At 39.1% G+C, this 24,660-nt stretch overlaps 1 protein-coding gene across 1 annotated transcript in view; it reads left to right on the top strand.

Moving 5' to 3' along the window:
• Positions 1 to 24,660, top strand: part of dnah2 (dynein, axonemal, heavy chain 2) — a 65,618-nt gene that overhangs the window by 4,328 nt on the left and 36,630 nt on the right. Inside the window, exons 7-40 of the mRNA XM_028039371.1 lie at positions 116 to 273; positions 630 to 717; positions 1,347 to 1,552; positions 4,062 to 4,191; positions 4,325 to 4,507; positions 4,585 to 4,799; positions 5,549 to 5,695; positions 5,816 to 5,972; positions 6,246 to 6,355; positions 6,478 to 6,607; positions 7,644 to 7,832; positions 8,675 to 8,819; positions 9,178 to 9,370; positions 9,491 to 9,691; positions 10,000 to 10,156; positions 11,044 to 11,218; positions 11,430 to 11,593; positions 11,762 to 11,923; positions 12,822 to 12,925; positions 14,427 to 14,583; positions 15,111 to 15,193; positions 15,753 to 15,933; positions 16,080 to 16,218; positions 18,081 to 18,298; positions 19,724 to 19,816; positions 20,617 to 20,742; positions 20,810 to 20,920; positions 20,996 to 21,196; positions 22,064 to 22,170; positions 22,482 to 22,671; positions 22,769 to 22,949; positions 23,046 to 23,173; positions 24,086 to 24,238; positions 24,373 to 24,498. Of these exons, the coding sequence (XP_027895172.1) occupies positions 116 to 273; positions 630 to 717; positions 1,347 to 1,552; positions 4,062 to 4,191; positions 4,325 to 4,507; positions 4,585 to 4,799; positions 5,549 to 5,695; positions 5,816 to 5,972; positions 6,246 to 6,355; positions 6,478 to 6,607; positions 7,644 to 7,832; positions 8,675 to 8,819; positions 9,178 to 9,370; positions 9,491 to 9,691; positions 10,000 to 10,156; positions 11,044 to 11,218; positions 11,430 to 11,593; positions 11,762 to 11,923; positions 12,822 to 12,925; positions 14,427 to 14,583; positions 15,111 to 15,193; positions 15,753 to 15,933; positions 16,080 to 16,218; positions 18,081 to 18,298; positions 19,724 to 19,816; positions 20,617 to 20,742; positions 20,810 to 20,920; positions 20,996 to 21,196; positions 22,064 to 22,170; positions 22,482 to 22,671; positions 22,769 to 22,949; positions 23,046 to 23,173; positions 24,086 to 24,238; positions 24,373 to 24,498 (5,208 nt within the window). The remainder of the gene's footprint in view (positions 1 to 115; positions 274 to 629; positions 718 to 1,346; positions 1,553 to 4,061; positions 4,192 to 4,324; positions 4,508 to 4,584; positions 4,800 to 5,548; positions 5,696 to 5,815; positions 5,973 to 6,245; positions 6,356 to 6,477; positions 6,608 to 7,643; positions 7,833 to 8,674; positions 8,820 to 9,177; positions 9,371 to 9,490; positions 9,692 to 9,999; positions 10,157 to 11,043; positions 11,219 to 11,429; positions 11,594 to 11,761; positions 11,924 to 12,821; positions 12,926 to 14,426; positions 14,584 to 15,110; positions 15,194 to 15,752; positions 15,934 to 16,079; positions 16,219 to 18,080; positions 18,299 to 19,723; positions 19,817 to 20,616; positions 20,743 to 20,809; positions 20,921 to 20,995; positions 21,197 to 22,063; positions 22,171 to 22,481; positions 22,672 to 22,768; positions 22,950 to 23,045; positions 23,174 to 24,085; positions 24,239 to 24,372; positions 24,499 to 24,660) is intronic.

Raw genomic sequence — 24,660 nt, 5'->3', positions numbered from 1 at the left:
TTTTTTGGGGGGTTTTTTTTTGTTTCACCAGAAGACGGTCAAACAGAAGAATAAAACCTCAACCCTGTCTAAGTACACTTAAGGTGACAAATGTTTGTGTTCTGAAACCTTTCAGATGAGTAATGAGATCATCCGTCTGTGCAGTGAAAACATCTCTCTGGACGATATCTTCGAGGGCCAGTTGACATCCAGCAAGCGAGTCCTCGACGACTGCATCCAGTGTTGCACGTCCTGGAAGGACACTTACATGCATGTCTCAAAGCTTCATCACAAGTAGGACAAAAGTAGCCTCTCTGTTGAATTTCTGAAACATTCTCTGAGGCTAATGTGGTTAGAAATATTTGTTATGTAGATATTGTGAACCACTGCAGTAAAACTGATTGAAAAATTAAGTGGTTGGACACATTTAGGATATATTTACACTTGAAATAGGTTTTTCTGTTTATTTTTATTTCCGGCTATGTTAAGTACAAATAGTGCATATATGAGAGCATGTACATTACTTTCTATACATGCTTCCTGTCTTAACCAGGAAGCTCTTAGAAGAGTGTTTAAAGTTGAACACTTGCATTTAAAGGTATCAGTTTATTCTGTGGTGTAGCAGTCTTCTTCTGCTTCTCTCCTGGCAGGCATTCTCACAAAGGCTGGGTTCTGGACAAAACAAAGTTTTTCGTGGGGATTGATGCCTTCATTTTGAGGCTCAGCAACCTGCTTGAGGTCAGCTTATCTTTGTTTGATTGGTTTTCTTTGTGCTGGTTTCGATGAGTCATCGTTTCAGAATGATTTGAAGTAACCTCAGAAAACAGCAACTGTAGCCAGAATCAGAAATCCATCAGACAAAATTCTGGGAGAAATTGAGAATCTGCTCCCTGTGTACCGACAGCAAGAAATAATATTCCAGTGAAACAGCTGCAGCCAAACCGTCTAAGTCCTAAACGCAGCGCCGGCGATTCAGTCAAATTTGCTTTACTGTAATTCCGCCACACTTTGCGCTGTCTGAAAATTTCCAACAGTTTCTGAAAGGGGAGACGTTGCGCTTTCCAGCCAATCTCGGGTTATTACTGTAATTTCACCCCCACCGTAGCAGGGAGTGAAATTACACTTTTATAGTAAATTGCGAAAATAACTTGCTAGATATTGAAAGTTCCAATTGTTATGGATAAATGGGCAAATATATTTACTCACAGGACATTTAAAGAACTGTGTACAATTAAAATAAGCAAAAATATCCAGGTGGAGACTTTAAATTTAAGCAGTGTTGTTGTTATTTGCAGCATTGTTTTATTCATAACCCTTTCTTATTGTTATTGTTTATTACTTTTGTATGTGTTCCCATAATCCATCAGGTCTGTGACTGCCAGTACCAGTTTGCCCGTTGGGACGACGGCCGGAAAAGAGATATGCCCTGCTTCAGAGGCAGCACCGGACCAGAGCTGACCCGCAACCTGCTGAAGATAGAGACCAGCTTCCACCAAGGACTGCAGAACCTGCGCGCATTTGACAAGGGGATCCTTGATGTCCAACATCCCACGTGGAGTAAGGAGTTCAGCAGGTTGGTCTGCTGCTGTTCAGTTTAGAGCAAAAACTGTTGCTTGAGATGAATGTTGCAGTTAGACTTCTTTGATTTTGTTTCTTGATGAGTCATTTAGCAGCCATTGAGAGGTACCTTAACACCTGCTCAAACAAAGAGCTGCTGTTTTACCCAAAGCTCCTCCTGGGAGCTGTAGTACCCAGCCGAACTTCTGCCTCACAGAGCACTCCTTCCCCGCACCTCCACATTCAGCTCCTCTAGACTAGTGGCAGCAGCAATTGGCAAACACCTGGCGCAGCTGTGCACCTGCTGAGCTCCTAAGAACAGTTGTAAACCACATTATGGAGAAGCACTGAGGTGATGACGTGCTGAAGGCAGAGAGTGAAAGAGGATAGAAACCTGTTAAAGAAACTTGGGGTAATTTCAAGACAATGATGCAAAAATTTTGATTTATACAGTATTTTTATAACCATAGATGGTAAAAGTTACTTAATTGTGCTATAAAAGCAAAATGCTGGTAATCTAGCAGGCATTTATCTATATTTAATTTCATTATATCTTGACTTCCAGAAGCTACATTTAGATAACTGATTTTAGATAATATCCGCTTTTTTACATCAAACAAATATTTAAACTATTCTTTTATTGTATAAGTTTACAGGTATTCTCCAAGCATTTTTTTTTCACAAAAAAAACTAACACATATAAACAGCAACAAATTGAATGAACATATTAATAAAGTTTTGATGAGTTCAAACATAAGTTTGTCCAAAACACATTTGTTATTGTATTGTGGGCGAATGGTTTTTAGTAATATCCACATTTTCTTTTGCTTGTTTTGTTGAAAATATGCTAAAAATGTTAATTTTGTCAGAACATTAAAGAATAGTGTGAATGCACAAGAACCGATCAGTGTCTGTCACAGCAACACCTCTGCTTTCTGCGTCGACTCTGGTTTAGGTTAAAAAATGCTCCATAAATCTATATTTAGCAATTAATATACACATTACAACTCCAATTACCGATGTAAATAATCCTTCATATTTTCCTTGACATGAACATTAGATTGGAGGGGTCAGACACAGAGCCACATTAGTAGGAAAAATCGGCAGTGCTGGCTCTGAACGGCCGATAATGGCTGTTATCGAGTTAATTAGTTTACAATCTCTTCATTCAGTCTTATTGAAAAAAGCAATGAAGGACAATAATAACTCTCAGCCCATTCCTGTCACATCAAGGAGACCACTACTGGTCCATGTGACTCATCTGTATTGCTTGTTTATCTTAGTGTGCATATATAGAATTGAATAAACTAATAAGGAAGTCTCTACCTTATTAGTTGTTTAGTTGCAGTTGTTTTTTTTTACTAAACAACTGCAAAATGCTCATTTTATTACACATTACAATTAAATGTACTACAAATGAGCTTTTACTTTTACAGAAAGTAAAAGGAAAATAATAGAATACTTAATTGACAATAATGCATAAATGCAGTGCAGTGATGATAGCAAAGTAAAGTAAAACATACTCAGTATGTTGTTTAACACCCTTAGCTTATACTATGTATATAGATATACAGTAGATACTGTATATCTCAATGTAAACATAAGCCATGAAAGATTTAGGGTACATTCAGACCAGCTCAGCTTAGTTGCTTTAATCAAACTCTGATTCATTTGTTTGGAAAGTCTGGTTTGTTTGAGAAGATGCGAATGTGCAATCAAACTCTGATGTGGACCAAAAAAGGAAACTGGTCTACCCAAAAACCCACATCTCAGTACGGTTAAAGTGATCTCTGGTGTGATTTGAATGCATATGTGAATTCCAAGCAGACTAGATACCGCTACAAAAGCAAGAAGCAGAGTAAACCACATGGCATTCTGAGTAAATACAACCCAAATAATAATGTGAATGTGGGACAAAAGGCTCGTGGAAGAGAAATCATACATGTGCTAAAATCTGACGCCACTCCATTTTTGTACATGTCATGAAGAGGGAGGTTGTGCTTATCTCTTCTTCAGAGGTTTTCATGTCGTTTCCTTCAGTGGTTTTTGGTGCAGCGCCACCATGTGTGGGGAGGGGAACATGTTGCTCAAAGGGTTTGGTTCATTTGCCAGTGCAGTGTGAAAGCAAACCGCACCAGCTGAAAATGTAACAAATGTTGCAACTTTGGTCCTCAATCTATGAGACTATCTTGTGTGAAAACACACTTAAGCTCTATGAACCAGCTGTAAAAATATGACATTGAAAAATTTATTACCACTGTTTTCCTCTCATTACTGAAATTATTTCTGATTTTTGAATGTTTAACTTCACAAATGTCCCCCACATCATTTCTCCTTTTAGTTTGCTGCAGCATTTTTACAGATTTTTTTGCATTTTAATTTTGGGGCTTCGGGATAACAAAGAACTGAAAGAGCTCAGCTTGGAAGTAAAAATGGGTGGAGTGGATATTCTGCATCACTCTGCTACAAGTTGACTTGAGTGATGTTGTTCATGTCTTTTATGTGATGGTTTGCCGTTTTATTAGGTTTTGTACATTTGTAAAGGATCTGGAAATGATGACCCAGGAGTTGATGAATTCAGCTTTCCGGACCGTGAACACAGTTCAGGAAGGAGTCAGGCTTCTGGACATTTTCAGTCCGATGTCCACACGCAAGGTGTTTGACAAACACTCACATTTCACAACATGTTCATTTTTACTCAATGGACAACCTTTTAAATTCCCATCTTTAGCCTTTCCTGTTTATTCTCTCTGACGTTCTCTTCTTATGTTGATCTGTGCCGTCACAGGCCATACGGCGCACAATGGAGGAGAAGTCAGAGGAAGTGTACAGCATCTTCAGCAAAGAACTTAAATTGGTGAAGGAGGCAGTGGACCAAAAGGGTCGCTGTTATCCTGATCACATGCCACAAGTTGTGGGGCAGGTCATGTGGGCCAAAGCTCTCCAGCAGCGCCTAGAAAAACCCATGGAGGTACATCTATCAGGCTCTCTTTTGCGCCGAAATTTAGTAAAAACTGTTTTCTTACTGTTACTCATGGTCTCTTCCAGATCCTTCAGAAGTGCTCCTTTATGCCGGAATCTTCCAACCGCAAGCAGATCATTTTTACCTATGTGCAGGTGAACCAGATCCTGGCTGAGATTGTGAGGAAAAACTTCTTTGACTGGACTCAGAACTTGGATGGACAGTACCTGAAGAAACTGCAGCAGACTCTCTTGGTGCGCCTCAAGGGCGCTCGCTCCAGGCTGGAAATCAATTTCGACAAGTAGGTCAAAATTAGAAAAACAGAAAGAAATAGTCATGAATTTTTATGTGGTTAGAATTGAGTTTGTGCTTGAGTGTCTTTGGTTATAGACAGCAATCCTTTTCAGTTATATGGTTTGGCTTGAAAAATTAAATTAATCTGAGAACATTAATGTTACACACAAACACCGAAAAACTTACAATTTTCACAAATATAAAATTCATTGTAATTTTTGATTTTTCAACTGCCCAACCCCAACTCCAAAATGCTGGTTGCTTTCGGGTTGCAAACCTTTCACACAGAAACCTGATTGCGGTGACCTTTAATTAGTAGTATGAATAACCATGCATAAAGAAGAATAGGATTTTAGCAAAAAAAACAGAATTGAGCATCCAGACCTACTGACAAAACCTTTTTCAACAGACCAACTGAAAGTCCCAGACCAGTTAGAGCGCTCATAGTACTGAAATATACTGTACCTTAACTGGCTGCTTTGCAATTGCCAGCCAGTATTGTCAGGTAGCATTGAGTTTAGGTATTTCAGCTTCCCCAGCTGCATTTTCTTTTGAATATTTAAATTTTCTCTGTGGAATAGCCCATAATTAGTCTGTGTTTTATAACATTGAACTGGCAAAACATGGATCAGAACCACAATCAATGAACACAGGGTAGTACAAAGTTTTCAGATTACAATTGAATTGAAAGTATTATGAACATTTGTCTCCCCATAACTAATGAAAATGCTTTATGTCAAACACTGTTTGATCCAGCAACCTGTTGAGGCTGTTTTCTGAGATCCAGTACTGGGACCGAATGAAGTTTGAGATCCCACAGATTGTATCTGACATGTACCAGAGCAGGGAAGAGATCCGGCTCCTCCGGGAGAGAGTGCTGCTGCTCATCAGGAACTACAACAGGTCTCATCTATACTTGCTTCAACTGTGGATTACAGTACACCTACCTTCAAGTTAAATATAAACCATTCAACTTTTTTTAATTTTTTTTATTTCTGCAATGTTTTTTGTTGTTGCTGTCAGGATTGTTGGAATGCTCTCTCGTGAAGAGCTGGGTCTATTCCGGGAGCGGATCCGTTTCCTTGACAAGAAGGTGGAGCCCGGCATGACCAAGTTGCTTTGGTTGTCCCAAGGAGCTTCGAACCACTTCATCAACGATTCCCTTCTCCACATTGACAAGGTTTAACACAAGAGATTAGGCACAGAGACTGCTGGCAAATTGCTACAATCCACCAATACTTGAGACAACCACTAAAAATGCTTTAAACTGCTTATTTCAATAATTCTAAGACTGAATATACCTTAATATACCTCAACACACAACAGAAATTGTTTACCATAGAAGCTAATATTCACAGGCTTCTTTTTTTCTGCTCTTGGGATTACAGCCTATTTTGATTTCTTTAATAAAGCGGACACGTCCTTCTTTTCTCTCTTTTCATTACCTCTCCAGGTCCAGTCTGTCATTGATGGTTACAAAGTTTCCAATCTGTCCATCTCCAACCTCTGTAGGCAGATCAGTGAAACTTTGCTGGTTAAAATAGATGGGAAGACAGTGTACAGGTAATAAGTTCTGATTTCTTCTCTGTTGTGTCACTATGATGGCACACTAACCAAACATGAAACCTTTAAGAAATGAATCAGCTAAGTGGTTCTGTCATTCCAAACCCCCTGCTGTTGGCTAGAAACCTGGAATTTGAGGATGACCAGAATGCTCACCAGCAGAGTCGTCTCCAAGTGCTGCGCTCGGTACACCAGGAAATTGTTGCTATCATGACTCAGATTCACACCATCTTTGCCGGGGATGGAGCTGAGGTTGGAACTATGTTTTTATGCTTTTCTATGCTTAAAAATTACTTTCTGGAGTATTAAGTGGGCTTTTATTTTAAAAAAAATATTATTTAACAAGTATGTTAAATGTGCTATGCAAAGGAAAGAGAATTGACCCAAATCTAGACTGCCTTTCAAAAGTATTTACATCCTTGAACTTTGCACTTTTTGTCACATTACGGCCTCAAACATAGTTGCATTTTATTCAGATTTTACAACATAGTTCAGAATTGTAAAGTGAAAGGACATTTTTACTTGTTTCATTAACTGGAATTAAACTGCACCCTTTTCCCTCTCACTTAAGTCAGTACTGTATTTGACATATTTTGCTGCAGTTTCAGAGACAAGTGTTCACTAATATACAGTATATCAGTCTTTAAGAAAAGTTAAATTCTTGAGACAAATTTATGTCCATGTTTCTTTACAGAGCCCAATTTTATAGAAACCATCTATAAGCATCATTTCTTAAAGTCTTGGCACAAATTCTTAAATGCATCTAGATCTGCACTTCGACTAGACCACCTCAGCTGATTAATATGCTTAAATCTAAACCTTTGCTGAATGTTTTGGGTCCTTGTTGTACTGAAAATTTTACTTCCACCCCAGCTTTATGTCTTTTGCAGCTTTTTTCCATCCACCATTAACTCAAGCCAAATATACTATGTTTTCTTTGTTGTAGCAGGCTACAGATACCCGACATTCTTCCAGCATTTGGTCTTCTTTTTGCCATTCTTCAAATAACTCATAATATCTAATCTAATATCTGTGGCATGCATAGTTGGTACCTAGCCTGTCAACAAATTCTTCCATCTCAGCAGTGGCTCTTTGCAGTTCATCCAGAGTTAATATAGAATCTCTTAGAGTAAAGGGCTAGCCAACAAGCGGTATAAATACCTTTGAAGGGCTCTGTATAAATAGATCTAAATAAATGTTTCAAAGATAAATCCTCCTTTCCCTCCCAAAAGATAATTTGCTGTCCACTAATGTGTACTTTGTAAAAACCTGAGCTCTGATGTTGTAGGTCCAGGAACATTGGGAAACATATTCAGAGAAGGTGGACCGGATAGTGGAAGAGGCATTCCGGTTTAACATCAGGGACTCCATGAAGAAACTAAGCAGAGCCATCACCGGGGATAGCAAGACATCTCCCAGTCCGCTGTTCAAAGTGCTAGTACTTCTGCGGCAGGCGACTCCTCAAAGCGTGCCAAAGGTAACGCAGACTCACACAGCCTTTTAAAACTACTGTGATGCTGTAAGCTAGAGATTTCTCTTCAAACAGCTCAACACCCACAATGAATGTTATAAGAAAAATATATATTTTTTAAAGGGACAGTATTATGTGAAGTTAGTGTTATTCCTTCATCCAAAACATACCTGGAGTGTTGCTTTGATTTTTTTCATGCATGTTTGAGAATTCTTTTAATCTGGCAACCATTCAGCTGTGCAAAACGCCTGTGGGGTCCAAGCACCTCCTCCTCAGAGTTTCACTTTCTAAACTTCTGAGCTTTTGCATTATACACCAGCCCTTCTCCTGTGACTCCCCCATTCAGCTCCTTCAGACTAACCAGCAGCAATTAGCATCTGCTGATCTCAGTGCAACCCTGATGAAAATGTTAAAGGTGTAACAGAGGAGTTCTGTTGTGAACTCCTCCTGCTCTTTCTGAGTTTCAGAAAGAGCAGGAGTTTCTTAAGGAGCCAGAGACCCAATTTCAAGGAGCTAAATGATAAAGTCCAATTTTCTTTAAGTCATATTTGATCTGTACAATATTTTTATTACAACTGAAGGTAACATAGTTACTTGATTGTGCTGTAAAAGGGCACTAGGTGGCTGTTAAACACATGATATTGACTCTTTAAATAGATAAGAAAAGAACAAACAGAAATTGAGGCACTTGGGTAGATCCCTCCTGAAGCTAGCAGTTCTGGGCGATGTGTGAGGTCTAAGGTGATCCTAAATTTAAATGTAAATATAAAAGAGGTTTTGTAGTGCTTAATTTGTGTTTTAAAGAATCATCTTGCTCTGTAATCCAGTTTGGTTTTTTTTGTTTACAGCTGGAGTTCTCGCCGACTCTACAGAAACTTGGAGAGATTGTGAACATTTTGCCTCAGTTGATCAAAATCATCTCTGAATTTAAGCGTCTCCCTGAGCTTCTCTCCAACAAAGGGTCTCTGGCTGTCCCCATATACATCAGCATAGGTTGGAAACAAATATATCTCATAGCGTACACCTGCTTCAGTGCTTTTTCATATTTTGTCATGTTATCACTTGATTGTTCTTTACTGGGACTTTATTGGATATGGCAACACAAATGAGCACACAATTGTGAAGTCAAATAAATATCTCAAAAGTGTGGCATACATTTTTGCATTCTTACCCCTCTAATTATGCACCCCTAAATAAAATGCATTAATATACACAATGTATACTTCCTCAGAGGCTCCTGTGTGGATGTAACATGACAAAATATGGAACAATTAAAAGGATTTAAATATTTTCATAAGAAGCTCAATGATTTTTATCATCTTCCCCATTTTGATTTTGATTGATCACTCAGAGCGAGACGATCGGATTATTAAGACTCAGGCTGCAATTACAGCGGGCATGTCAGCCAATGCCAGGCAACTGGAGGCCTATTTGAAGAGCTGGGGCAAATACAGGCCCATCTGGGAAAATATCAAAGACTACATTATACAACGTTACAGGACAGCCAACACTTCAGTATCGACTTTTGATGCAGATATACAAAGGTATACGATTCCTCTGTCTCTGTTGAAGGAATTTCTGCAAATACATACAGTGTGTTTTGCAAAGACATGTTTTATGAATGGTTGATTAGGATCACAAACAATGTTCCTGTGGTCTCCCAGATACACTGAGAACGCCAGCAGTATTCAACAGGAAGAGACTGTCGTCACCATACAGTTTGTGATGCTGGACTGTTCGCCACTCAAGTCCACCCTGGTGCAACATTGCAATGAATGGCAGAAAAAGTTAACACAGCTTCTCAGCGAGATAGCAAGCACTCATCTAGAAGAACTTTATAACTCAATGAAAAGCAATGCCCAGAGGTGTGCAACAATTTCTTATTCTCCAGCTGTTTTGACACATCAGCACAACAATAAACTAGGAGTAGCACAGTTTTCTGAGATGATAGTATTACCAAGAAGCATTGTTGGCACAAATGCTCTCACTTATTGTGCAAATTTTAGTAATGCTACCTCTTGGATTCAGTATCATACATCAAATCTTATTTATATGATAAAAGTGCACAGCTATGACCAGTTCTCTGACATAAAGGAGTCCAGTGAATGAATGAAATTCTGGAAGAATATGGGGGAAATCCTTGAGTTTAATAATCTACATTGTTTATGTTCAGGTTGATGAAACCACCGCAGACGCTTGAGGAGCTTAGTGATAGCCTGACTCTTTTAGCGAATCTCAATAGTGATTTGGCCAACACAGAAGCTCAGATTCCTCTCATCCATGAACGATTTGCCATCCTCGACAAGTATGAAGTCGAAGTGGTGCGCCGTGTAAGTATGCAACTTCTTCACAATGCCTAGAAATTGATTTAAGGTACAGGAGTACATTTTCAATAAACAAAAGTTAACACTGCTTAAATTGGTTGAATATATGTATACATTTTTAAGAAATAACAGCTGTAGGTTATAAACGAGTTATTACCACATAAGGAGTTACAGTATTGTATTGTCACACTTACCAAGTATGTTATATTAGCTAAAACATTCTTTATTTTTTTCTTGGGAACTGAGCTTCCTACCTCTTACTGATGGATCACAACAGTGTAAACAGATAATTAGTTGTTCAATGCTAACCTTTCTAACATTTTCCCTATGTTACAATCTACGTAGCTAAACAGTGGTAGCTGGCAGACAGAAATTAGGTTATATAGCTTTTTGGTATCTTTGTAGCTTCTGAAAAAGCCATTTTATACGGTTGCCCAGAAAGGTCAACAAAATGTGATAGCCCCAACACACCACCTGAAGCCACAACAACCAAAAATACAAAGGAAGCTATGCTGAAACAGAATTTATCTGTTAAGTTTCATAGTGTAACTTCAGCTTAGCATAGCTTTCATTTTAGCATAACTTCCGTTTTAGCATAGCTTCCGGTTTCCATTCTCTTCACGATATAGGTATAAAGATTAGACATCAAAATATTACCAGTTCTTTAGAAATAACTGAATGCTCACCCTATTTTTTCACATGACACTAACTGATGTATTAAATATATACTGCTCAAAAAAATAAAGGGAACACTTTAAGTGTTAAACACCTGTTTAAGTGTTCCCTTTATTTTTTTGAGCAGTGTATTTCAGTGTTTGGTTTATCTATCAGTAATATGACTCTGAAGAAATGAATCATGACTTTAATCCATTGTGTCTTGTTTGCGCCTGCAGGTTCAGGTCATGCGAGAAAATCTGAATGACAAGTGGATTTGGTTTCAGCAGGTGTTGATTAACAGTGACGCCACTCTGTCGAAAGACAAAGAAAAGTTCAAAACCGGCCTCATCCGCTCCTTTGAGGATTTCAAGAAGAAGATCGACGTTGTATTGCAGGAGTTCAACATCAAAGGTTACACATACGTGTTTTACCAGCAACTGGTCTAATTCAACATCAGTCCTAACTGTTTGGAAACTAGTTACATTCACTAAACAAAACATTGTTGATTCAATAGGCCTTGCACACATTTGTGTATTTGCTTTTTAATGGTTGTCATAAGTAAATATCTATGTGGATGTTTGTGTAAGTCTTAATATGCATAACGCTACATTTGCATGTCCAGGTCCTTTTCAGAGCATTTTAAGCTTTGAAACGGCCATGAAACAAATAGAAGAACATCGTACCCAACTGGAGGCTCTAAAGCAGGAGCAAAACACCATTATCAGTGGGCTGGCATTCTTCAGAATCGAACAACCTCCCTGTAAATTTATCATGGCAATGGAAAAGGTCTGAAGTTGCTCTTGGCTCTAACAGTTACATTAGCATTCAGTAATGCAAATGGTGATTGTAAAAAATTTCAACGGATCAATAATTTTCCTGAGTTGTTCCTGAAGTTGTTGTTTTTTTACGCGTCACTTGTGTCTGACAACTTTGTGCCTTTGTGCGCCTTCCCAGGACATGGATCAGCTCCAGGAGGTGTGGGAAATCTCTCAGGAATGGGATGAAAACTGGAAAAACTGGAAGGTTCTTCACCTGTCACAGCTGCAGACGCGGACCATGGAGGAAACAGCGCTGGAGATGTACAAGAGAGTTCGCGCCCTTCAGAGAGATCTCAAGGTTAGTTCTGCTATCCGGTGCTGGGCAGGATGATCAGCTTAGGGATTATGTAGCAGTTTTTATTATTATTATTATTATTATTATTATGATCAGTTTTGTCTTTTTAGGTTTCATTTTTGAAAAAATTATTACTGGTATAATCCAATGCATTCCCAGTTACAGACACAGTGAAGCCTCTCCACACCATAGTACTTCCTTTAGACGCATTTCTTAGTGGTTTCCTTTCCAGAGATTTGGGAATGTTTTACTTCCTGCCTCAGGTAGAAGTGAATTGTTTAGCCTCCTTCAAAGTTTTTGACTATAGTTCTCCCTCCATTTCTTATAACAACTTTGTTTTTCAATCTCCTGCTATGTGAGCATCATCAGTGTTTTTTAATAAAATATAAACTAAATTAGTGTTTGTTACAATCCTTTCTCAAGTGACAACTCAAATTCTGACGAGCTTCCACTTTGTTAATCAGTAGAAAACCATCACCGTTTGAACATTATGAAGTTAATGCGCTTCATTACACAACAATGGCTTGTGCTACTTAATAAAAAGTTTAGTACCTAGTTTGTAGTTTTGGTTTTGATCCAAAATGGTTCTGTCACTGGGTGCAAATGTAAATGATCTAAGCTTTGTAAAGGAAGCTAATCTATTTAGAAAAGCTGTGTTGCTCAGCTGGAAGAGAAAAACCCTTTGGAAGATGTAGAAAATAATTCAATTTCATGGGGTGATTATTTAGTTATGTACTGTTCATAGCAGATCAACAAACACTTTTTTACATTAATAAACCAATTTACATTAGAATGAGTCTCACACCACAAACTGGACATCTGCCTTAAAGTAGTTAATCCCATTGACTGCAATCCCAGCTGCGCTAGAAACAACATCATATTTTGTGTGTTTTTACTGCAGGGTAAAGATTGGGAGATAGTTACTTCCTCCAGGGTGAAGCTTGAAAAGTTCAAGCACATCATCCCCCTCATTACTGATCTGAGGAATCCAGCCTTGAGAGACAGGTAACGGTTAAAATGATCTGGCTACGCTTGCAGTCCAAAACTACAGCATGTCCGAACGAGTGTTGTGTCTTTGTTACACGTTTATTATGGTCTGGTGCCTTTCAGACAAGCTCTTCAACTAAATCTTCTGACTCTTTGTCAGTTTTGAGGCTTCTTTCTTATTTCTCCAGGGGCCGTGCAGACCGTTGTAGCATCTGTCCTTTATCGGAAAAAATGGTCTCACGATTATGTGCATAATCCAAGCAGTAAACTCCTAGTGGATTTGTAACATACTAATAACCCTAAAAAGGTTTGGAGTTTTTCATAAAAAATGTATATTAGTCCCGTAATTGATCCAGTTTGCTGGGCCTCAAACATGAACCCTGTTATCTGTAAAACTATACAACAGTTGCAAAGAGTTGGTGAGTTCTTTTTCGTATGTGGCACCCTCCTCTAGGCACCATGTGTTAGTTTGACACTGATGCATCAAAAGTAAAACAATTGTCATACAATTACATCCTTATATTTCTGTGTAAACTTATTCTTCCTGACATAAGAAATCATAAGTCTGATACATTGCATAGTTATTTTAAAGGCCATGAGGATACTGGGAGAGAATTACTTTAATATAACAGTAACAGTAGCAGCATAAAAACGGTACAGAAGACGATGAGGGACAACATTTGGAATTCTGACTTTAATCTCCGAATTCTGAAAAATTAAGTCAGAATTTTGACTTTTGTCTTAATTTGGTTAAAATTGAGAAAAAAAAAATCTGAATTCTGAAATTAAAGTCAGAATTCTAACTTTTTTTAAAAGTCAGTTCAGGGGATTAAATGTCAGAATAAAAACTGTGGCATTTTCATTGTGAATAAAAATGAAAAGAGAATTATACAACCAAGTATTACGGCCAGACTAAGACTTTTTTTTTTATTATTATGGCACTAAAGTCATAATAATAAGAAAATAAAGTCCTATGATAATAAAGTTGAAATAAAACGAGAATAAAATCATAATATTAGGAGACAGAAGTACCGTAGTAATTTAATGGGAACTCCTGAACAAAAACTAGATTAAAAATAAAATGAATGTCGAACAACTTGCAAAGGTCTACTCAGTTTTACAGATAAATATTTGAATACATCAGCATCAAATTACTCTCAGTAACAGGACTTTGAAATTATTCTGCAAACAACAGTGTCTGTTTGAAGTAAGATCCAAACGGATTTGTCAGTTTGGTCACGTCAGATATTCGCAATTCGATTGAAGATTTTTTTTTTTTGTCAATTTGCATCTTCTTTCTGGTAACGTCACATTTTCATTCTGTTAAGGTTATGACTGTATTTTCACTTTTTCGAAAAAGCCTGAATTCTGAGAAAAAAGTCAGAATTCTTTTTTTCCAGTGGCAATAATTCTCTCTCGTAAAGCACAAATTTTTTAATATAAAAGTAAATGCATGTATGTAAACAGATATATATTTTTTTGCCCCTTAAGGTAGAATTTGTACCTGTTTTTGTTTCAGACACTGGACACAGATCTGTGAGGATCTAGAGCGCACATTTGACCACACCAGCCCTGACTTCACCCTGGAGAAGATCATTTCTCTGAACCTGGATCATTACGCTTCGGTCATTTCGGAGATCTCTGGAGCTGCCAGTAAGGAGCTCTCCATAGAACAGGTTCGGATCTGATTTCTTGTTGATTCTTCATCTTACTTTACTGTGGAATAATGTTAGGAAAGATCTGAAAATGCAGCAGAGCGACTCTCCTCCATTCTGGCTTCAACTCTGGCAGCTCAAAATTTGCCGTCTTAGTCCTGCCAGCAGCCCCTCTCCTCCATTTCCCTTCCTCACTCTAAACCCTCAAAGGTTACATCAGAGCAGCATTACAGCCAAGTTTGTGCACATTGATGTGTGGAGCAATTAGCATATACAGTTGCCATGCAATTAGCACCTCATTTGTGAAATCAGCCAGTAATTGTTCATTCAGAAACTGGGATTCAATTCAAGGAGCTCTGAGTGAGGAAGAGCCTGAAAGGAGCAGTTGTTTGATGCTTTTAAACTACAAAACTCTAAAATTTTTATGTTAATTCACCATTACAATCTAGTATTTCTGAGACATTCTCCAGGCATAAATACTAGAAAATAATTTTATTGCAACTGTATTTTTAGTCTGTTTGCATTATAGTTTGCATTTGTTTTTTCAGGGTCTGATGAATGTCAGGAAGACATGGGATGAAGTATACCTGGACATCGTGCCGTACAAAGAGGAGGGCCACTACAAGCTGCGGTAAGGCGAGTTTTAATGTCAAGCAGAGGAACGGTTTCAAAAAGTTACAAATATTGTCACATTTAGCATGGCTCAATACTGTGAGCTGATGCCGCTGTGTAGAGCCTACAGGTGGCAGATTAAAATTTTCTGTCTTAAAAAAATTCTTAAAAAAAATTTATCAGCAAATTTACTCATTTCTGATGCATAGCCATCATTTCAATCCTTTCCAATCTAGTTTTAAAACGACAGCGCCGTCAACGGATTTAGAAAGCTTTGAGATGCAATGTGGTGGTAGCGTTTTATACAGAATAACAATGAATTGGCCTTTAACAAGTTGTGGAATTTGTTTTAACCTTAACCTCAAGTACAAAAAAAAAAAAAAACTGATTCCACACTGACTACAGGGAAACAATATATTGCAGAGCAAGCACTTTTGTTTTCAAACACTCACAGGAACAGACGGAATCAAAAATATTTATTGTAATGTGAGCATATGATGGCCTTTCATGCTGGTTAGCATTCCAGGACTGATGTATCAATTTAGACGTCACCATTCATGTTCTCTCATCCTCCTCAGAGGGAGTGAAGACGTCTTCCAGATGCTGGACGATAACCAGGTCATTTTGTCCACAATGAAGGCATCCCGCTTCGTTAAAGCCTTCGAGCGAGAGGTGGACCAATGGGAACACCAGCTCACCCACATAATGGACGTCATCGATATGATCCTCTCTGTGCAGCGAAACTGGATTTACTTGGAAGTACACAATTGACCTTGCTCATTCATTGTTTGTGTTTTACAGACCTGCACCAGAAAGCTACATTTCATACAGAAGTTTTTAATCCAAAACAAGCGCTCTTCTCTTTCTCTGTTGCAACCAGTTGTGTTCTTTTTTCCCCCACTCAGAACATTTTCCAAGGAAAGGACATTAGGGAGCAGCTTCCTAATGAGTGCACCGAGTTTGCGGGCATCAGTCGCAACTGGAAGATCATAATGGAACGACTCCACGAGAATCCGAACGCCCTGCAGGGAACACATTATCCCGGTACCACAGCAGAGTTCATGTTTCTAATTTATACAATGCATTACAACCTGGTTGGGTCAGCCAATTTTAGCATTAGTGTGTATATTTGGAGGCTGCACAGTGACGCAGTAGGTAGTACTGTTGCCTTGCAGCAAGAAGGTCCTGGGTTCGATTTCAGGCCCAGGGTCTTTCTGCATGGAGTTTGCAAGTTCTCTCTGTGCATGCGTGGGTTCTCTCTGGGTACTCCAGGTTCCTCCCACAGTCCAAAAACATGACTGTCAGGTTAATTAGTCTCTCTAAATTCTCCCTAGGTGTGTGTGTGTGTGGTTGTTTGTCTCTGTGTTGCCCGGCGGCATGGCGACCTGTCCAGGGTGTACCCCTCCTAACCCCACTAGGGACAAAGGTGTATATCAAATGGATGGGTGGTGTACATTTGGCAATAAAAATAGTTTTTTCAAATGTAAAAGGAGTTGTTTTGGAGTCAGGTTGGTTGTTTACATTTCTTTAAATTTGTGAAAAATGAATCTGAGATCAAAGATTCAGATCTTTGATTTCAGTCTTTGAGATCAAAGATTGAGATCTGTTTTCTGTATATCTGTGGCAGAAAAAAGCCACAGATATACAGGTAAAACCAGATGTTTACATACACTATGAAAACCCTATTTTCTCATTGTCTGGCATTAAAACTGGCTAAACCTTTTCTGCTTTAAATCCTTTGGGATTATGAAAATTATTTCTATAGCAATAAATGGCTGGATAAAGAGGATGACATTTTTTTTAGACACTTTTTTTCCCTGTCATTATGGCCTGTCTTGGACCATTTGCTCCTAATTTTCTGATTACTTGCTTTTCTATAAAAGCCACTTGTGCCCCCCAAAAATTACAAAATTAAAATGATTAATACCTTTGAGTTAAATGGAGGTTCAGTTGTGGGTTTGATTTAAATCAACACCTCAAACACTCTGCTTCCTTGCGTGACTTCAGACAGATTTGTTTAGCTCCACAAGTTTGGTAAAAATTTCCAGATGTCTAAATATTCCACATTTATCCGTTTGTTGTACACTTAATGATTAGTCAGTGTGGTTTTCGCAGGATCTTTTATTCGATGAACGCTGTTAACAAACAAGAGCCACAGTGAGCGCTTCCCCTGACCAGCTGTTACTGCGCTAAATGGCTTGCTGAGCCAATAAATATTTACAGTATAGGTCAAACAAATACTCACTCAAACCTTACACAAAAATATCTCGTTACTTTACTCTAGCTCACTTCCCCTATATGAGACAATTTAGATAAATAGCAACGCTAATTGACAGTGAGCGCCTCCGCTGACCAGCCGTTATTGCGCTAAATTGCCTTGGCTCGCTGAGTCAGGAGCGCTCACCGTGTTCTGTGTGCCAACTGGTGGCGAACTGCTGTAATTGCAGTTTAATGCATCAGTTCAAGGAGAAGTGCGGCTTAAGAGTATAGTCAACAGTCTTCAAATAAAGTAAGAAAAAGGGCGGGGGTGTAATTATTTCTAATGTCCATTCTGTCACAGGTTGAAACATTTTGAAACAAGTATAACGAACAGGAGCGTGACCAGCCATTATATAATATGCTGTGTGTCACAGGATGACATCTGTTACAGCAAAGTGTTATGAGAAGCTTGAAAAATGACACCTGGAACATTTGACCCAAGTTATACAGCTACAAATGTGTGCCTGTCCAATCCTGAGGAAAGGGACAATATCTAATCACATTCTGAAACCTTTCTTATGTTGGCTTTCTATTATAAAATAATATGTCATAAAACCTAACTTTTAAGTATCAGTATAAAATGAGAAGATTCTGTCATTTAACCAAATCATCAACTGTGACGTTACCTTGACTGTTCTTTCTTTTAGGCTTGCTACAGACTCTGAATGACATGAGCTTCAAGCTGGAAGACATCCTGAGGGCCCTGGACATGTATCTGGAGACCAAGAGGCAGATCTTCCCAAGGTTTTATTTTCTGTCTAACGACGACGTGCTGGAGATCCTGGGCCAGTCTCAGAACCCCGAAGCCATGCAGCCTCACATGAAGAAGTGCTTTGACAACATCAAGAGCCTACGACTCGAGAAGGTGGAGAACAGATTTCATAAATGTGACGGTATCCACCTTATTTCTAGCCCCCATGAGGCTTTGCGTGATTTAGGGGCGCGACTTCCGCCGCTAACCGGAACCGCCATTTGTTTACTTGTTAGCAACTAGCTAACCCGCTTTCCACAGAGGTTTTAGTCTATAAAATATGTGGGAACTCCAGCTATCACAGCTTAAATGTGGCAATATTGTTTTACCGCTACCTACAGCTAATGCGGGGAGGCATGGCGACTTGAAGAAAGGCCCGCAAATAACCCGCACTAGCATAGTTAGCTACTTCACTGACACAGTTGCTTCGGATGCAGATACGGGTTTTCTTCCCTTGGCTTTCTATCCACACAATGAAATGAGCACACATAAAGCATTTTGTGTTCTCTGTTCAAGTTTAGATTTTTTTAGCCAAATTTTCTTTGTTTCCCTATCTGTCGGTAGACACACCTGTTGCTGCCACAAATTAGACTTGGTCTGATTATTAAAGTACAGTCAGGAACAGCACAGCAGTTACCTGAGCTAAGCAAGGGCAGACACTTTCCAGTGGCAAGTTGCTCTCTATAACAGGTGATTAATGTGTGATTCGGTTCGGTTCTAGTCCAGTGGGGAGATTCTCTGTATTACGGTCTGGAGCGCAGCAGCTGCGGTCATTTCTCCGCTGATTCGCAGCGACATTCAGCAACGGAGAACCTCGAGATTCTGGATGTGATGGACTAAATGAACCCAGATATTTTATTGTGTCTTATAAAAATGTTCCTGGCCCAAACATAATGATAAAGACTCAGATCATGAACTTTATTATTTTTTAAATACAAACGAAAAATAAAATTCACATCACACCAAGCTAATGTTATGTAGTTCTGGTGTTTTACACTGTCGGTGCAGAACGGCAGCTCAGGACTCTGACCAGTTTCGCTGCTTTTCTCTTTATTACTGTCAGTTCTTCAGAGAAATGAGCTGCTAGCAGCGCTGCTAATTCACGGTCATTCCGTAACAACACGTAATGTTCGTGTTCCTGTCGCTCCCCGTGATTAAACTTATAATTATGATCCTCTGTACTGAGCAGCTCTCTGATAGCAGACGGTGTGTCCGTGAACAAGTTTAACTAAATATTGTACTATAACCGACAAGAGAGATGTAACTTGTATAATAAATATAGATTAGCAAAAAATCCTACAAATTACAGTGAAATACTGCTACTTCCGGTGGGCGCCGGAAGTAGCAGGAATAAGGTGGATAGAACAGACTTTTTCAAATTCTTGGTCATTTGCCCTGGCAGCAATTTTCTAGAGGGAAAAAACTCTTTGATTTCTATAATATTTCAAAACCACAGTGTTTGATGTCACATAAATTCATATCAAAATGATTCTCTTTTTAACGCAGAAACTGCTATTGTTTCCTTCATATGTTTCACAGACAAATAAATCTGTAAGAGCTGATGGGATGTTTTCAGCTGATGGCGAGTTCATTTTGTTCAACAAACCCCAGCAGCTGGACAAACCAGTGGAGGTAAACACAGCCGGGTTCAATCATTTCAATTTGCTTTTTGGGTTTTTTGTAATGGTATCAGGCCAGGCGGCATGAGCTGGCATTGGGGGACATTGCTCGCCCACAGAGTCAGCTGCCCCCCCCTCCCGTCCCCACCACCTCCCCTGGACTGGAAGCTGCTTGTTGTTTTTACCTTAGAATGGCCAACGCACTGTTATTTCTATGTCAATTTGATACAGTAGAGGCTTCTGCATTTCCCATATCTGTGTCCTCTGTCACTTTTATCAGCAGTTAAAACTGTTTAATCCATTGTTAACATGTCCTAACCTGTTTTTCCGACCCGCCTTCAAACGCAACATGAGCGTCTGTGCCACTGGTACAGGCGCGTACACCTCTTTCCGTGAAAGAGGTAATTTTATCTTTCCGTGAAAGAGGTGTACGGAGCCTTGTGCCAGAAGCCCATTAAAATGCTGTCTACATCGTTTTAAACTGTGTGATTGTGAGCGTGAGTGGGAATAAAAATAGCAATAGGTATTTTGTTCAATATAACACAGTAGGAGTGTAACAGGTAAACCTTCTATGGATGCAAACTCGACTAAAAACACACCTGTTTAGGATTGTATTTGAAACGTAATCAATTACAAATTTATTGATGGAACCTGACTTGATGTCGTGATTTGATTGTTGATTCTATGTTGCATTGTGTTTCTGTGTTTGATATGATGTAAAGCACTTTGAAATGCCTTGCTGCTGAAATGTGCTATACAAATAAAATTTGATTTGATTTGCTACTCCTGGTGATTGTCATTGTCCAACTTTAGATTTGGCTTTGTGATGTTGAGAGGCTCATGCAGAATACTCTGAAGGCGCATCTGAACGACTGCCTTATTGATATGAAAAAGATAACAGGAACAAGAGAGAAATGGGTCAAAGACTGGCCAGGACAGGTGAGTTTATGTCGACCGGTGAGTTTATGGCACCCAATCTTTTAAACAAGTTTCCTTCCCGTCTTAGATTGTAATTACAGCGAGCCAGATCAAGTGGACGAGTGAGGTCACCAGAGCTCTCAACGTCAGCAAGGAGAGAGCAAACAAATCCTCCCTAAAGTCACTGAAGAAGAAACAGGTGTCGGGTGAAGCCAAATTTAGGCTTTATATATACTTTGCGCACATCTCACCTGGATGTTTGCGTATTCCTCAGGTCTCTATGCTGCAAAGCTACTCAGAGATGATACGTGAGGAACTCCCAAAAATCCTGCGTCTGAAGGTGGTAGCGCTCGTCACGGTGGAGGTTCACGCTCGGGATGTTATCGATAAGTTGGCCAAGACTGGCTGCAGTGACGTCAACGCGTTCGAGTGGCTCTGCCAGTTGCGACTGTACTGGGAAAAGGACAAGGACAAGGTGAGACAAGAAAAGCAAGCAGTACAAATCAGACTACTCCGAAGAATGATGATGACGCTTGAAATGACAAACTCGAGTAATAAATGAAAAAGGAATCTCCACCCACAACAAAAGTAGTGATAGAAAAGTCTCCAACTCCAATTTGCTTCATAAAGTTATGATTTATATGTGAGTGATACAATGAGGAGAAGGAAGTCAAGAGAAATTATCACTAGGAGGTGTAGCCTGGAGACTTAACAAACTGGCACTCTATGGATGGATGTAAAAGCTCTCTGTGGCAAAAAATGTTCAACCATAAACTGGTCTGGTAAGGTAGATATAATTTTATCTACCTCAAAGAGACTAGTAGCAGCAGCAGTTAGTCAATTTCAAGGTGTCAAATTGATGTTTGATATGTATAGCATTTTTATAACAACTGAACGTAACAAAGTTACTTGACTGTTCTATAAAATGGCACTGTGTGCCTGAAAATACATAATACCTCCTCCTATACCTCCTCTTAACTTTTCCTTAAGCAATATCTGGTTGTATGAAGAAAACAGATCCAAAGATTTCTATATTTATAGTTGGAACAATCGCTTTCTCTAGAAAATGTTTCACAAGGTATACATTGGGCCTGTGACGTTCCAATTCACTGGAGAAAAAAATGGGTAGATCTTCATCACCAGAGGCAGGATGTGATGCATAACATGACAGGTTGAAAAATTTAAGGTTTTACTTAAAAAACTCATAAAGTTTGGAAATAAGTAAGCAAGCAGCCCATGTAACCACTCCACCTCTACCAAACATTGAGCGGCAGAGTTACCATATGTGCTGAGACAGAATAAGAAAACATGAATTTAAATGTGTGTGTGTTTTCATTCTTAGGCTGATTTGATTGAATGCATCATCCGACAGACCAACACACAGTTTAAATACTGCTATGAGTACCTTGGAAACTCTGGACGGCTGGTCATCACTCCACTCACTGACAGGTCACAGTTAACGTCACACCCATAACATAATTAGCTAGAATGAGTTTAGGAAGACTTGCAGTTAGATTAGTGTCTTAAATTAAATATTCCTGCATAACATCTCTCTGATGTTATGCAGTGTTGTTTAAGGATTTTTTTAAGCCATCATCGCTTCCACTGTTACAGTGCGCAGCAATGATACAACATGAAACAGACAAAATAGTCTTGTGCTTAAATTTTGACATCCCAGCAGGTTGCATTTCTCCTGTTTTGTGTTCTGTGGAGCTTCTCTGTGTCTTGCGTTGTAAATGTCAGTGTTTGATCGTGTCCAGGTGTTACATGACTCTGACCACGGCTCTCCATCTCCACCGGGGCGGCTCTCCGAAAGGCCCAGCCGGCACAGGGAAGACAGAGACTGTTAAGGACTTGGGCAAATCCCTGGGAATGTACGTCATTGTCGTGAACTGCTCTGAAGGACTGGATTACAAATCAATGGGTCGCATGTTCTCCGGCCTGGCTCAGGTCAGGGAAATTTAAAATCCACTTATAAGTTGTATTTTTGTAAAAAGTTGAGATTTTAGTGGGGAAAGTAAGTTTAGTTTCCGTTTACTCTGAGCAGACCGGTGCGTGGGGATGCTTCGATGAGTTCAACCGCATCAACATTGAGGTGCTGTCAGTGGTCGCCCAGCAGATTCTTTCCATCCTGTCTGCCCTCACAGCTGAGAAGTCTAAGTTCCTGTTTGAAGGGCATACGATCCGTCTGGTTCCAACGTGTGGCATCTTCATCACCATGAATCCCGGTAGGTCTACAGAGCTTTGGAAAGGAACAATCAGGATTTTACTTGTTTGAGACTTCTCTACCTAGCAAAGAAATAAAAACTCTTCGAAATTTTTAGGGTATGCTGGTCGCACTGAGCTTCCTGACAACCTGAAGTCCATGTTCAGACCTATCTCCATGGTGGTGCCGGACTCAACTCTGATCGCTGAAATCCTGCTGTTTGGAGAAGGTTTCGACAACTGTAAGGTACTGTACTTATGTGATTCTAAAAACTATAGGGAAATTGTGTTAAACACCATTTCAGCTACGTTTTTGCCTGTTTTTTGTACGATTTTTAGCATCTCATTAACAAAGTAAATAGCACTAATGTCCTGCCAGCGCAAGCAAACCCATTAGGTTCAGAAGGTGACATTCATTCTGTGTCAGGTTACCATGGCTACATTAACTGCGTTTCCTCTGACCATACAATTGCAGAGTTTGACATTTTAAAAACAAATTATTTTAATTTAAAAAATGAATTAGCTTGCGTTGTTGTTTTTCAATGAAACGTTTTGGCACAAAGATGAGGTGGGGTTTTTTTTGCTATGTTATTGCTTTTAATGAGGCTTATAAAGCCCTGAGACCCAGCTGGATTTATACTAAGATTAAATAACACACAGTTGAATCCTATGTAGAAAGCCAGTGATAAGTTGTCTAGGATTTTCTTTGGAGTTATCATTCTATAGATAACTTACCATTTTCAGCTGTTTTTGTGCTAAAGGATTTGGAAAACCATGTTTCATTTTCCTCCCACTTCACAATTATGCACTACGACTTGTTGATCTATCACATAAGATACACTAAAATTAGTGGTTGTAATGCGAGAAAATGTTGAAAAGTAATATGGACACTACACTGACAAATGAAGCACATTTATTAAAGAAGATAATATCTTATACAATATGTCCATGATGCAGACTCATTTAAAACATTTTAGTTAGTTTAGATGATATGTAGGCACATTAAACTGTGAATACCTCATAGCTTCTGCATGCAAAAGAAGCATTAATGAAGTAAAAACAGCAGATTAACTGCTTGTAAAATAAATTATCTTCTTTTCCACACAAGACAGACTTACCATGTTATTTAATGTCTCTGTTATTTGTGTCTAACTATTAGCTCCTGGCTAAGAAGGTATTCACACTCTACTACCTGGCAGTGCAGCAGCTCTCCAAACAGGATCATTATGATTTTGGTCTCCGCGCTCTCACCTCTTTGCTTCGCTTCGCTGGGAAGAAACGGCGTCAATCCCCCAACATTGCAGATGAAGAAGTAAGTCTCTCTCTGAAACCTTGTGCCCAGGTTGTCGCAAATTATGGATTCATGTAAGTTTGAAAGATGCAGGTAAATAACCAAAGTAATAAAGCAGAAATAAAATGGATGTCTCTTTGTATGTCTGTCCTCAGATTCTTCTGATGGCCATGAAGGACATGAATATTGCTAAACTGACCTCTGCAGATCTTCCACTGTTTAATGGCATCGTCCAGGACTTGTTCCCTGCTGTGGAGACACCTGTTATAGAATATGACACGGTATGCAGTTCATATTAACTTTAATCTGTCATCTATAATACAAAGCAGTGAGTTGGTTGTAATCAAGACCACATTTTTATCTAAAGAAATACATTTGTTTTAGAATTTTGAGGCCCACTTGGGATCAGTTTAATTTATAAGTTTAGCTAATTTATTTTCAAG

The sequence above is a fragment of the Xiphophorus couchianus genome, chromosome 14, assembly GCF_001444195.1.
Source record: "Xiphophorus couchianus chromosome 14, X_couchianus-1.0, whole genome shotgun sequence".
In the NCBI taxonomy this organism is placed as follows: Eukaryota; Metazoa; Chordata; class Actinopteri; order Cyprinodontiformes; family Poeciliidae; genus Xiphophorus; species Xiphophorus couchianus.
This window is presented reverse-complemented; position numbering and strand designations above follow the sequence as displayed.